The following is a 15,043-nucleotide window of genomic DNA, read 5'->3' on the forward strand; positions in this document are numbered from 1 at the left end:
AAACCAAATTGAATGAGTCAAAAAATGACAATTCTGTCATTATTGACTCACCCTCATATTGTTCCAAACCCATATGCTGTTGTTGTTTTTTTCAGTGGACCACAAAATGAGAATTTAGTAGAATTTTCACACAGTTCTTTTCTAAACATGAAAAAAGGTGTGTTGCCTCAATGCCTCACTTCTCTCATATTTCCATGTGCACCTGACATTTGATTTGACAGCTTCAGTAGATGGATTTCGACTTAAATTCTGATCTATTCCTCACAAATAGCTATCACATGACTTTGAAAGAGTTGTTTGGAATATTTTTATAAGGGTGCATTTTAGAGTTTCACATTTCCATATTCACAGTCATTAGATGGAAACTGGTCAGGATATGCTGCAAAAATTCATTTTGTGCTCCACAAAAACAATTACAGTATATGCAGAGGACGAGTACTGGCAAATAATGTCAGAATTTCACTATTCCTTTAACACTTTACACACTCTTTACAGTAGAATCGATCGATGGTGTAAATGGTAATGTATTAAACTGTTTTATCATTGTACCTGCATTCTACATTTTATTTATAATTTACAAATGAAATTGAAATTAAAACATTACAAATGTATATTTATGAAATTTTACTAAATCTGAATATTAAATATGAATATATATATATATATATATATATATATATATATACACATTATATGTAATTATATGCCTAGAAATTATAAAATTCAACAAAAAAGTTTATATTAAAAATATTTAATTATAAATATTATGGTTATATGGTAAAGAATATTTCAAGTGCTTAGTCAGTGAAAATCATTCCCTCTGTAACTTATGCTTTCATATATTTTGACGTTTTATTCTTACTATTTAATGAATTCCTGCTAACTCTGCAAGACAAAGCACTCACAATGACGAGATGCCACCACAATCTGGGAGGTCAAGGAGCAGCATATGGGTCGCCTGAAGGAAGTCAGCTGTGAGCTCCTTTACACAAGTTGCTTAAAGGCAGATCCACACTGATTGCAAATACCCAACATTCAACACCCTTGTGTGTTAGTATATTACTTAAGTTACTTTATCTATCAACAATAATGTAGTACTCCTCGCTTAATGCATTTCACCATGATTTTCCCTCAACATCAGCGCCAAGTAATGCTATTACACAGATTCTGTCTGGTCTTGCTTACAGGCCTCAGAACAGGCATCTCATCAACATTACAATTATTAGCGTGATGGACAAATTGGATCATCTACACAAATACACCACCAATAATGGCTTCTAAGAAATGTGCAATCATGTTTTTAGTTCGAATGGTTAATTGCACAATTACTATGTGCAGCCGAGTTGGATCAAAACGGACATGTTTGATGTGAGATTTAATCTTGCTTACCCTTGATCACCCTTGAATCTCGAGGGTCTTGATTATCTTCGCTTGTACATGGAGTGTCCTTGGAACTGAACAACACTTAACAGAAGAGACAGAGAGCGACATAACGAAAAAAAGAGAATAAAAGACAGATGTGCACAAACACGTTTTGCTCCGAGGCATTCTCTCCTTAGATGGAAGGGCCGAAATTGAGAAGAACAATCGCATCTTCCCAGAACTGTCAGTGGAGTGTTTTATGTTGTGTTTGTGACTATGTGTGTGTTCCCTAATGATGGGCACCTTGAATGTTTTGATTTGTGTGTCGTAAGAGAAGTAGCATTCGTAGGTGCAGGCGCTTCTGAGGTCAGATTCTCATCAGGAACCTTTTACCTGAGGAGACAGACGAGGGTTTGGTCTAGCTGAATGTGAATGAGTACGTTTGGGTGTGAAACAGAGCAGATTAAATAACAGACAGAGACAAAGTGCAGAACACAGATGGAGAGATAAAAAACGAGACAGATGTACCTTCTAGAAACAGACTCAGTTGTGAGGACTAAATTCTAATTAAAGTCAAAGCTTGCGCAAGAAACATCTTACATAATTGCCATACTACCAATAATATGCTAAATAATTACTTTGAACAAGCAGCGTTACATTTTCCTCTTTTAGAAGAGAATTAGAAATAGAAAAATATATATTTACAGTATGCTACCTTATTTTATATCTCAGTATATACAATTTTATATTATTTGAATATTTTATAGCCGTCACTACAGGTCAGATTCAATCCAAGTTGTCACTCAAGTAGGAAATGTGGATTGACAACCAGTGTACCGGTAAAAAAGGAGTGGCTACAAACACTAATGAAACAAAACTCTAAGAGCACAAACTAAATATTTGGATGAGTTAGTCAGTGCATACTCAGTTACACAAAACATCGTGTCAGAATCATGTCATGCCGATTAGGATTCTGAAATTCTCTGCAGGCAGCCTGCAGACAATAAGAAAAACAGTAAACAGACTTTTAAAATAAGAATGGTTTATTAAGTTTCATTCTGGTAATTGTCATTCATGATTCGTTTACATGTTTGTAATCATTCTAAGGTAAACACGATTGGTACTGTTGTTTCCAACAATGATAAATGCTTTTGTTCTCACCCGCCCCATTCTCACCAGCCGAAACTCTCACGCAAGCTTGAGTATTTAAATCCTACAAATGTGTATCTAAATGCATATGAAAATGCCAAAACACGCACGCTTTCATACGATCCCCTGTAAAGTGCACACTCATAAGACACATACGCAGACACATTTACATAGACATTCACTCTTGACATTGTCTGCAGCCGTCTGAGGAATGCTTATTCATTCCATTACTGCACTGAAGCCCCGCCCCTTCCGAGAAACCCCTCCCTAAACACCCTCCCAGCCCCGCCCACCAATATAGACTACAACAATCTCACACTGTCCTATAATAACAGCTCTCCTTTTAAAGATAATGCACCTATTTCAACTGAGAGGATTTTTTTTGTTACTACTGTATGAGTTGTGACTCAATTTGCTGGCACATGAACAGAAATAAAGGCCATGAAACGAAGAAAAACAAACAAAATAATTTGGCATTAGCAAAGATGAGGAAAGATCCCTCAAGAAAGCAGACAAAAACTCACAAAGTTTCAAAAAAGGATCAAATGATCAATAAACAACTCAATAAATTAAGAATATAAAGTAACATACTCAAAGAGCAGTTAAATATGTATCGTACGGTAAAAACTAATTCTGCATCACAATTCTTTGATATAAAACAGCGAATTGCAGTTTACGACTCGAACACTCTTACAAAAATGGCCACTATGCTAATCAGTGGCAATCCAGTCCCTTCCCATGATGACATGTACGTACTATAGCAAATACATATCTATCTATCATCTACCGTTCATTCGGTCCGATTCTCTTTCGTTATGTGCGCTGCTTGATGACCAAACTTTTTCGGTCACACAATGTACAAAAGTGATGGTCTCTGACTGATAATGTGCCTCTAATTTCCAAGTTCAGCAATGGAACTAGGAAACTAGATGGAAAGCGTTCGCATTACAGCTCATAGACGAGACTCCAGCCTGGCAACTAGCAGAAACAGCAGCCGTGCCTTTCTGTGATCGATTCATAAGCCTAACACCTGAACTTAGTGACTGGTAAATGAGTTTTATTGATCTCTGCTGCAGCACTATCAATGACTGACACATATCGCAGTCACATAGGTATGGGTTGTGACAGAATGTTAAGACAGGATCAAAGGTCTCCAATACTCCTCGAGTCCCTCAGCTGAGATCCAGCGGTCAAAGCACTGGCCACTCTGATGCTCTTCATCTCCATTTGAGCTCATGTCAATCCCAAAATATCCACCTCAAGAGCTGCCCCAGTCTGGATAGGTTCATTGAAGATGAGAGCAGATGCAGCTAGAGGTAGAGACCTCACTGTCTAACCAGATTCACTTATTTTTGTTTGTTTGAGAAGAGTGGACGTTCCATCACAAAGGCAAATTCTTAAATCGATGCATGTCATCCTTATTCGTAAGGTCCAAAATTGTGGAGACAAAGGCCACTATTTGGGTGCAGTAGATCTACAATTAGCTCCCACGTTTAGGGCTCGACTAGTGGTTAATCTGTTCTGATTGGATAATCTCCCGCACAGGTTGAACGAAAGGCGATCTTTTTCTCGGAGCGCTCGGGACTGCTGGCTCAGAAATGTCAGAGAGAGGGAGAGACGGTTGCTAGGACACGAGGAGAGCAGCGAGGAGAAGCGTCGCCACAGTGATTAACAGTCGGTCTCCAGACGGACTGCTGCCGCTGACGCTCTTCTCCAGTTTAGGGATCTCAGGGTTAAACTCATCTGAGAGAGAGAAGGAGAGATCAAAGAAAGAAAGGAAGAAAGAAGGAAAGAAGTTAGTGAGCATCTAAAACCTTTATTATACTGGTAAAGAGTCTATAAAACTATGTAAGTTGCCTCAGAGTAAAATATAAAAAATATATATAAATGTTAATACATTAACTGCAGCTATTTCCATCATGTTAGGCTAATCATATCAGCATGTTATTCAAGAGAAAGGTTGGAAGTTATTGAAAAAAAGAGTGAGGGAATGAGAATGTGATGGGAACATCACTCTAGGCTGGAATCAAACCTGCATACCTCACATGAGCACCATGGGTCAGTGTCAAGAAAACATGCATTTACCACTAAGCAACAGCAAGGAAAAAAAGTTGTACCTTACAGTTAGACGTTGACATACTGTAGATGCTAAATTTTCACCAACTAAACATCAGCAAACGACAAAAGGGAGCAGGGGAAATAATGATCCCTCTTTGAGTAATGTCATTACCTACAGCAACTGTAATGGTTTCCCCACAGCCTTCTCCAAATATAAGGAAGATAAAACTCATCCATTCATTTTCTGTATTATTACTGGCCCCAAAGCTCTATAACATTCTACAAGGGTTATTAATGATGAATATAATCACTTAGAAAGAGAGAGACAGAGAAAGGAGGGAAAAAAAGCAGCAGCGAGGAGGAGAGATAGCGAGAGAGAAATCTTATCTATTAAAACAGGAGATATAATTGTAGAGAGAACTGGGAAGGATATCAGACAGAAACAAACAAAGAATGTGTGACATTTCTTATCTGCAGCAGCCATGTTGGATGTTGATAAAGGACGCTCGAGCAGTTAGAGGTTAAACAGTCTGCTGTGATAGCAGACGTGAGTGAACATAGACACACGGCTCAATGGACGTATCGGCAGAGCTGTGTCAACACATCATGGAAATGTTTGCAATTTGTTATTGTTAATGCTCGCAGGTAAAAATCCAACTGGACTGGTTCTGCTCTCTGTGTGACAATGTAGGATGTATTTCTGGATCAACATCTTTTGGTGGGCCTGGAACAACTTTCCTGTCAAACAAATATAGTCTTATACCCTAGTGGGTCTCAACTAGTTTTGCTTAAGGACACAGATTTAGCGTTGGACAACATGTGCTGATCCAACACTGCACCAGAATTGTTTAAAGTGCAAAAGTAAACAAAAATGTTCTAGCTGTTAATACAAGCTGCACTGTAATTTTCTAAAAGGCATTTTACACCTTTTATCGGGATAGGACTGGTTGTTAATTCAGCAGAAAATGGCTGATGGATTGACTAATCTAATTTTTTTTTAAAAGGTTTACTGAATAATTCTGGCAACCACAGCTGCCAGTTTTATTTTGTAAAAACAACAGTATTTATTTAAGTGTAAGAATTTCACGCAAAAAACTGCAATATTGCTAAATAAAATAAAACAGCATGTTCTATGCATTTGAGAGAGCTGTCACTATATAAAATACATAAAATAAATAAAAAAAAAACTATGAAAAAATGCATATTGGTGTCCATCCAGCATTTTTGTATGCAATATCACAAGATTTGCACAAAAATTAGGAAAACTGGCTACTGAAATATATTTAAACTTCCATGACCACAAAACAATATGCAATATCCATGGTCTGATTCCACTCACTAGGGCATCTTCTTTTGTTTCTTGGACTATCCTGGCCAGTATTTCTAAATTGTTTTAAATGTCTGGGTTTTGCCTTTGTTTTGCTATTGTTTTCATACTTGCTGAAAGTAATGACTGAAAAGTCGTTTGAAAAATAGATGTGCAGTCTTTTTACATACTTGACCAATGGAGGTGTGCAAGAAGGTGGGATCTACAGAGAATGATCAACGCAATGCAAACATGTCCAAATATATTGTATGATGATTGTATAGCGCATTTCAATAAAAAAAACAAAACAAAAAAAACAACCAAAGCCAATTCCCATAAATTTGCTGCAATTTCCCAATCAGGACATGTCTAGGAAAAAGAAGCAGTATGGTCACCCAACCACTGGCTAATCATTTATAGATATGTTTACAGTAGCCTTTTAGCCAAATAAACAGCTTTTTGGCTGAAACTAGCACAGAACTTCTTTCCCTGTGACTTGGCAAGCTGAAATAAGAAACATCAGGTCTCCTGGGTCTCTAAGGCTGTGTTAAACTTTGGAAGTCTTTTCAGAATAGTGATTAGCCATTGCTTTTTGACATCCGTAACCCTATTTTATCATATCTGTTTCATCAAGGATAATCCCTGACTGGAACGCACTATATAATGTATGCTACGCAGACTTAAGCAGAATGAATGTTTTAATGCAGCGTCAGCACAAATGATGGTATTATGGAGCTGTTGACAGAAAACAAAGTAAAACTTACTCTCAAGACTGCTACACATGCCATTTTTTTCTTATAATAGGGTGGTTGACCTGTCAGCAATGTGTTTTTTTATTATATACGGTTTGAGAAAGCTAACAGGATGTTGACAGCTTTAGAAGTACAGTAGGAGGGTCTGCGTACAAACAGAGGGTCATTTGTTCATGTGGTTTATGTGTTTCATAAATGGATACAAGAATCAGTTTCAATTTGAATGGCCTGTGCATTACAAGCTCACACACACACACACACACACACACAAAGACATACCTACTACTGGAGTGCTTTTGGATGCCTAGGACGGTGTAAAATGCCAGCTATTTGTTTTGTTATGTGTTTTAGCAAGGGCATGTTGGCGTTGAGCCACGCTGTGCATCCCGCAGTGTGTCCCGATGACCCTTCCAGTGAACCTGATGTGAACTTGGGTTTCTGGATATTTGCTGGACGTACATTTCAGATGCATTCGTAATGCGTCTCACTGCACATTTACGGCTCGATTTCTCAGAATAAAAATAATATTTGAGTGAGCATGAGGAAGCAAAAATTGAGCAAATGAATAAGTGCATTCATTTGTTTGTTACTGGCCATCCCCTAGTCACAGGACGTTATCTGGCCTAATGGTCATCCTGGCTTTTATGAGGAATTTCAGATGCTCACTAGGCAGATTAAAATGGGAAACAGCCAAATATCTGAGAGCAAATGAACATTTGTGTTACATACTTTTATAAAGCCAATGTGTGTGCAGGCTTCACGTGTTTGTGTGTGTTTACTTACCAATGTCATGCAGTTTGGGTCTGACAGTGTAGTCAGGTGGACTCTGGTTTGAGTCGTCATCTGCATTAGAGACTGGAGCAGAGAAAACAAGATCTGAGTGACAGTGGCCCCAAAGACTATTTGGACACTTAAGGTATTTTTCACCCCAAAATGAAAGTTTGCTTAACATTTACTCAACCTCAGGCCATCCAAGATATACATGAGTTTGTTTCTTTATCAGAACATATTTGGATAAATGTAGCATTACATCACTTGTTCACCAATCGATCCTCAGCAGTGAATGGGTGCCGTCAAAATGAGAGATTAAACGGATGATAAAAACATCACAATAATCCACAAGTAATCCACACAACTCCAGTCCATCAATTAGCCTTGTAAAACGAAAAGCTGCGTTTGTTATAAACAAATTCATCAACAAATTCAAAGGAGTCCTCTATTCGTACTATTGCTCTCTCCAGTGGAAGTCATTTAATCTGAATCAGGAGAAAAATATGTACAAATCAAGCACGTTTTACATGTGAAAAACAGTCCTAAATCAGTTCTAAACAAATATGCCAGTGGGCTTTGATGGTTTGAGGGCAACAGGGGATGGACATTTTTCCACTGGAGGAAGGGTTATTATGAATTACAGTCAGAAGCAATTGTTTAATATTAAAAAGCCTTAATGATGGATTTGTTTATTTCAAACAAGCAGACTTCACCAGACATCAGTTGCTTGACTGGAATCATGTGGATTACTTGTGAATTATTGTGATGTTTTTATCAGATGTTTGGACTCGCATTCTGACGGCACCCATTCACTACAAAGGATCCATTTGTGAGCAAGTGATGTAATGCTAAATTTCTCCAAATCTCTTTTGATGAAGAAACTGTTCAGGTTATACTTTATTTTAAGGTCAAATTTTAATTAACTAACTATTAACTGCGAATTTTGCCTCAATAAACTCCTAATTACTGCTTAGTAAGTTTTGGTATTGGGTTGTAGAATATGGTCATGCAGAATATGTGCTTTATAAGTATTAATAAATAGCCAATATGCTACTAATATGCATTATTTGCATTTTTTCATGTATAGTGTTTTTATAATACTCCAAAATAAAAAGCTGCTATGGCATAGCATGCTTTTGTTTGTTGCAAAATGCATATATTTACTGCCTTAATATTGAGTTTACATTTTTTTATTTAATTTACATTTTCTTGCTATCCCTTATTTATACACATCACTCATTCAAACTTGAAATGATAATAATGTACAGCATGTAAACACAAAGCATTTACAAACACACAGAGAATTATCAGTGATTAATATAAATAAACTTGTGTTGAAGAGATGAATGAGTTATGATATCAAACTAAAAGAGAGCAAAGAGTGACAAGACAAATTGAAAGAGAGAGCAGCAGGGGATAAGAGCTCTCCACACATGGCTGTGATCAAAGCGGCCACAGAACGTGTTCAAGCATTACGCTCTGAACATAGTTTGCTCACACACAAACACACATTAAACCCATCATCATGACCTTCACTTGTGGTTTGCATGCTTTTTGTTTCTATGTGTGTGTGTGATGTTGCTCACCTGTAGAACAGCAGACAAAAATCCGCAGTCTTAAACAGCTGTGTCCGTGGTGATGGATTGGTGTAGCTGCAACAACACATGAAAGCACAAACATTAACCTACTGCCACCTACTGGACAATAACATGCACTGAGATCAACTTTTGGATCTGGATGTAACACTAACTATTATCTACTACCGGTACCTCAAATTGTTCCAACCTGTACGAGTCTCTTTCTTCTGTTGAACCCAAAAGAAGATATTTTAAAGAATGTTGTTAACCAAACACTTGCTGGTAGCCATTGACTTCAATAGCATTTTCCCCTACTATAGAAGTCAATGGCTACCACAAAATGTTAGGCACAACTTCAGTGTAAATGATGACAAAATGATGACAAATTGAGGGTAAATGATGACAGAAATATTTTGTTACCATTTCCGTCCCTACTCTGACCATTAGAATTAAAAGTTGTTTTTGCTACTGTACCTTTAAATCTTCCTTACGTAAATGAGCACAGAATAACTAACTTTGCACAAGAAACGAGTAGCTACCTGGTTTAAAGTGTCTCAACGCTTTATTTCAAAAGAGCAAAGCACATGATATAGTCCCTTTAAGGTATCCAAGGCAAAGCTCCTTCTGCTGAGATAAAAACTAAATAAATAACATTGATCTAAACAGATACGGTGTACGTTTATTAAATTATCCATTTCCACAAGCTTCAGATACCATCTGTGATTGCTGAATTGGCCCCAAACGAACTCCCCAGAGCTCAGACAAAGATAACGTTTCTTGTTTTCAGGTTGATAAACATATGGGTCATGTTCTCATAGAAATGTTTGAGTGCGATACCATTTTTCAATACCAAATAGTTGTCATGCTATCGCTAATAACCTGCCTACAGACCGCACTAATGAAGGCGACTATTAGCATTAGGTGGGACATGCATCAGAAAATCATCATTAGCAATGCTCTATTAACACTTGGTTTATAGCCTGCATTAAAAAAGTTTTCAATCAAAACGGGTGCGCTCTAATTGGTAGCAATTGACCCAAATGCCAGAAAGACTGATGATCGGCGTCTGCCCATATCGTCCGTATCCCGATAACAAGCTCTTCTGAATGACGAAGCCGTCCCTTTTTCACCAACAAGGCAGTTTTGATTGCAAATGGACTGCTAGGAGAGATGCATTAGAGCCTGTCCTCAGGAGCTTTCTTTTATTCTCAGTTGTGATTTGGTAAAATGAATGAAACATGGTTGTGCTTGAAATAACTCGCCGCCTTGCTTCAAACCACCGCTTTGTAACAATAAAGCCTTTTAAAGACGATCACTGGGGTCGCAAATTGTTTTCTTCACAAGTTTCTTTTGTTAACCGCATCTGTATGACTTATCTGTAACCCTGCACATAATGATGCTCACGCAGAAAGTTCTCACTTCTTTTATTCCAAACTCAAAAAACTCCACGACAGGAAGGACCATGATTGGCTCGGTGCTACAATCATGAAAGGGAGGATCCTGCCAAGGCACTTCTGCTAACAATGTCCCCTTGAATAAAGCACTAAACCTCCATCTGCTCAGCAGTATGCCTTTCCCAGTGTAATAACCTTTTCTGTCAGTGGAGTTTAGATAAAGTAAGCTTACTGCAACCTAGAACTTGCCGGCTAAAGAACACTTTAAAGGATTATTATTTTAAATACAAGTTAAGCTCTATGGACAGCATCTGTGGCATGCTGTCAGTAACCACAGAAATAATTTTGACTTGCACCTGAGTTTGTTGACAGAAATCCATTTGTAATTGTGCAACGTTTGCCCTAGATACTTCCATTGTTAGCTTGTTTTTACAAACTGAGGAGCAAGTCTGAAGTATTTTCTGTGGTAGCGTGCCACCAGCTTTTCATCCACATACTCTTATGCAAATATTGGGATGCTGGATAAAAATTGTGAATGGAAACATTAAGATTCTCTCCACTTTTCTTCTATTTGCAGAATGTGCACACAGAATGTACAGACTTGCTTGAGTATAAACTTTTATTTAGGTCAAAAACAATCCTCAAACTTTAACTGAAACACAATTACTGAATAAATTCCCCAATGTGTGTCAAAAATAAAAATGAGACTTTGAGTCATGTGACTGATTAATTTACTCATAGTTGGCTAGCTTCACCTTCCAGATGCTGCTGTTTAGTGAAGTGAAGTGACATACTGCCAAGTATGGTGACCCATACACGGAATTCGTGCTCTGCATTTAACCCATCCAACGTGCAGACACACAGCAGTGAACACACACACACCGTGAACAGTGAAGTGGGCAGCCATTTATGCTGCGGCGCCCGGGGAGCAGTTGGGGGTTCGGTGCCCTGCTCAAGGGCACCTTAGTGGTATTGAGGGTGGAGAGAACGCTGGACATTCACTCCCCCCACCTACAATCCCTGTCGGCCCGAGACTCGAACCCGCAACCTTTGGATTACAAGTCCGACTCTCTAACCATTAGGCCACGACTTCCCCCAAGACATTTAAGGCATGAAGCATCTGCCGAAGATTGCTAGCAAAAATATAATTCTTCAATGTGTGATTTATTATGTTATTACGTTTAATACTCACATATATAGTAGTACTCATGACCAACGTTGAATTCATAGCCTAGTGAGAAGGCGCTGTAACGCTGGAATTTCTCAGAGAACTTAATTGGCGCGTGGGGGGCGTGCGGCCTGTTGCACTCCCAGCGTTTGAAGCCCATCTGCGGGTCGCAGGTGCGATAGCCTCGGTAACTGACCATGTAGAGAACGTACTGCTCAGCCACGCCACGCTCTAGCGTCCCCCGCTGACTCTGGTTGTAGTGTGGACAGTAGATGTCCAGGTAGTCATTAACGCTGACCTGTACGGTGTAGCCCTCTCTCCGCAAGCTGAAAGAAAGAGAGAGGAAGGAAGGCGAAAAGAGAAAAACACAAAATATTATAATACGTTTACAGTGTTTTTGCTATTTGAGTGGCACCAGTGTCATATTCTTTGGATTGTCTTATGGACAATGGAAGAATAGGGAAGATTTATCTCATTGACCTTTTAAAAATGTATAAGTCCTGCTTGAACGGAAAAGCAGTTATATTTCAATGCTTTGCCACAGCACATTAAACCGGATCATTTTTCATGCTTAATGCATGCGAGGCACTGATCAAACAACAGGGGGCAGTGTTTAATTTCATGGAGGCCCCTCTCATTTGACTCTCTTTGTCTCGCACAAGCTCACACAGAAAAAAACGTGCTAATACACACACTTGCACGCTTCTAGGTCAGGTCCCGCAGGAGATTATTATTCAATTACAAAACGAGGATCAGAAATGTCACCCACTCCTTCTCCGTTCCTCTTCCGCTAACCCCTTTCTCCTCGGTTTCTGTGTCTTTCTTCACACTTCCTTTCTCTCTCTCTCTTTTTTGTTTTTTTTCACACTTTCTGTACTACTACACATGCGAGCTGTTTTTTTTGCTTTCTAAAATGCGCATTATTCACGTGCCCTCTTTATAGCTCCGCTCCTCCTCTTTTACTCACCGTATCTGCTTTCTTTTTTCATACAGCTTTTCCCCCTCTTTTTTAATCAGTGTCTTTCTTAGCCTTTTATCAATACACAACAGATGGCAATCACATCCTTGATTAGGGCTTTCTCTCTCTCTTGCAGACTGAATGAAAGATTTTTGTCATGCAGCGTGTTTTGGGGAGGGATGCTTCAAAGCTGCTATATTTAGGGAGAGAGAGCAGGCAAGGAGTGGAAAAGAGAAAGATAAAGAGAGAAGATGAAAGAGTGAGGAAAGATGAAATGAGAGTGCAGGAAAACAAAGGATGAGATGGGTACAGAGAGGCGCAGAATTGGGACGCTGATGTACTTGACACTCCTGAAGATGATGATGTTGAGAGGGGTGCGTGTGTGTGAGTGTGTGTGTTTTATCTACACTGCAGGTACCAAATGTCCCCAAAAGGGTAATTAAGACTAAAATGTCAGTGTGAGCACCAGCCAATAGCTCCCATGAGGAAAATCGCTTAGTAAAGATACTAAAATAATGTCCCAGGATGCATCTCATAGGGTTGGTTGGTTGATTGGATGTCTAGACAAAGACACTCAAATTTAAAAAAAGACTTTTGATTTGTTGAACATTACATAATTCCAAACCTTCATTTGTTATTTCATAGCTGTGATAAAATGTGAAAAATTGCCATAATATAGATTAAAAATGAATGAGCAGCTGTGTCTACACTTTTGACTGGTAATAAGAGCTTGGTTTGACCTAAGTTAAGGCTATTTTGCTAGCTTCCACTGAATTACACTTCTCTCCAAATTTCTGCCCTCTAATGACATGTCATCAAACTCAAAAACATAAAAGGCACAGAGTGTTTCTGATTGGCTAAAAATGTTGGGTCATTCACTTGACTCGTCATTTTGCCAAGTCTAGAGCTGTTACAGAAATAAGTGTGATTTCTTAGGACATCTATATCAGTAATGCTGTGCTGGAAACGGTGCCACGACGCTGCAAGGAGAGATCAAAGCGCTTTTAGAGAGTAGGAGGGGCACCATCATGAGCTGTAACAACATCTACTCTGGTATATGTTACACATTTAATCTAGTAGTCATATGACCTCTATATGTCTGTTGATCATGTGACTTTTGTGGATATATTTGCCAGAGTTACTTCCTGTTTTTACAGCTGATAGGTGTTTGGATAGACACCGAAACATCTTGTTAAGCTTTTTGGGTAACACTTTATTTTAAGGTGTCATAATACATAGTAATTACCTAATTAAGTAATAACCATTGTACTTACACAAAATAAATAGTACTTACCATGTAACTAAATTATGGAACAGCATGTAATTACAGTTTGTAATTATGTAGATGTAATAGGCAGCTACTGTTACACATATGTATCAGTCTGTTACACAGCTACTTTTACACTTAAGTACAATCCTGATACACTTTATTTTAAGTAGCTTATGTCTGTGTAATATTCTGTAATTTTAATGTAATTAGAAATGTATTATATGTATTTAAACGGTGTACTGGTGGGTTAAATCAAACTAAGGTGCAGCTGGATAAGGTGTACAGTATTGATACACATGAAGTACACTTTTTATTTTAAGTTGCTTATGTCTGTGCACTTACATTTATAATTGCGTTTTATAAAGTCTGCAACACATATGTAACAATCTTTTGGTTACATAAGTAGCTGTGTACAGACTCGGCCTGTTACATATGTGTAACAGCTCCCTATTACATCCACATATTTACAAACTGTTCCATAACTTAGTTACATGGTAAGTACATTTTGTTTCATGTAAGTACAATGGCTACTACTAAGTACTTAACTAGGTAATTATGTATTATGGACACCTTAAAATAAAGTGTAACCGCTTTTTATAGTCCAGTGATTTTAATTAAAAGTACTTTTTTGGAGACTTATTTGTTTTTTTTGGTTCGATATGCACGTGTACCGAACAAATCGTTAAATTTTTTCTTGAAATTCAGACAATAAAAGCCGATTTGTCTCTCTTTGACATGGCACGACAGATTGCTGTATACAAACACCTTCAGTTCTGACGGCAGCGCGATCATCCCTTCCACTTTATTACTAGTTTTAATGTGAAATAAACATGAATTAACATCTTAACCCTCACGTAATTGCTCAATTAGCATTTCAACCACGGAAAGACGTCATTAAAACAAAATGTCATCGCATTTCATTTACCTCAGGCAAGTCATCAGTAGTGTCTACAGCTTGTTATTTGCTAGAGAAATTAAGTCTACAGAAGAGCATTTTTGCGAAATATTAGACTACTCATTATATTTTACTTAACCTGTTAGTGATGTCTTAATTTTTTCATTTATGTTTAAATAAATATTTTATAAAACAAGTTATGACAGCCACTCTGTGAATTATTATATTTCAACTACAAATAGAAATAGCTTAATTTAGAAGTTACTTTAAAAACATACATGCATACATTTTTTTTTTTTATTTGAGTGTTAATTTTTATAGTTAAAAAAAAATAGTAATTGAATTTAAGTTTGGGCTCTGTTGTTAATTGTAACCTTATAGTA

The 15,043-nt window shown here is 37.8% G+C and overlaps 1 protein-coding gene across 1 annotated transcript in view; it reads right to left on the minus strand.

Moving 5' to 3' along the window:
• Window positions 1–4,135: 4,135 nt before the first annotated feature.
• LOC306847053 (ephrin-A3-like) overlaps window positions 4,136–15,043 on the minus strand; it is a gene marked incomplete at both ends in the record, with an annotated part of 91,665 nt that continues 80,757 nt past the window's right edge. The window contains 4 exons of the mRNA XM_079380794.1: window positions 4,136–4,254; window positions 7,411–7,482; window positions 8,985–9,050; window positions 11,562–11,863. Of these exons, the coding sequence (XP_079236920.1) occupies window positions 4,136–4,254; window positions 7,411–7,482; window positions 8,985–9,050; window positions 11,562–11,863 (559 nt within the window). The remainder of the gene's footprint in view (window positions 4,255–7,410; window positions 7,483–8,984; window positions 9,051–11,561; window positions 11,864–15,043) is intronic.

The sequence above is a fragment of the Barbus barbus genome (assembly GCF_936440315.1).
Source record: "Barbus barbus genome assembly, chromosome: 27".
Taxonomy (NCBI): Eukaryota; Metazoa; Chordata; class Actinopteri; order Cypriniformes; family Cyprinidae; genus Barbus; species Barbus barbus.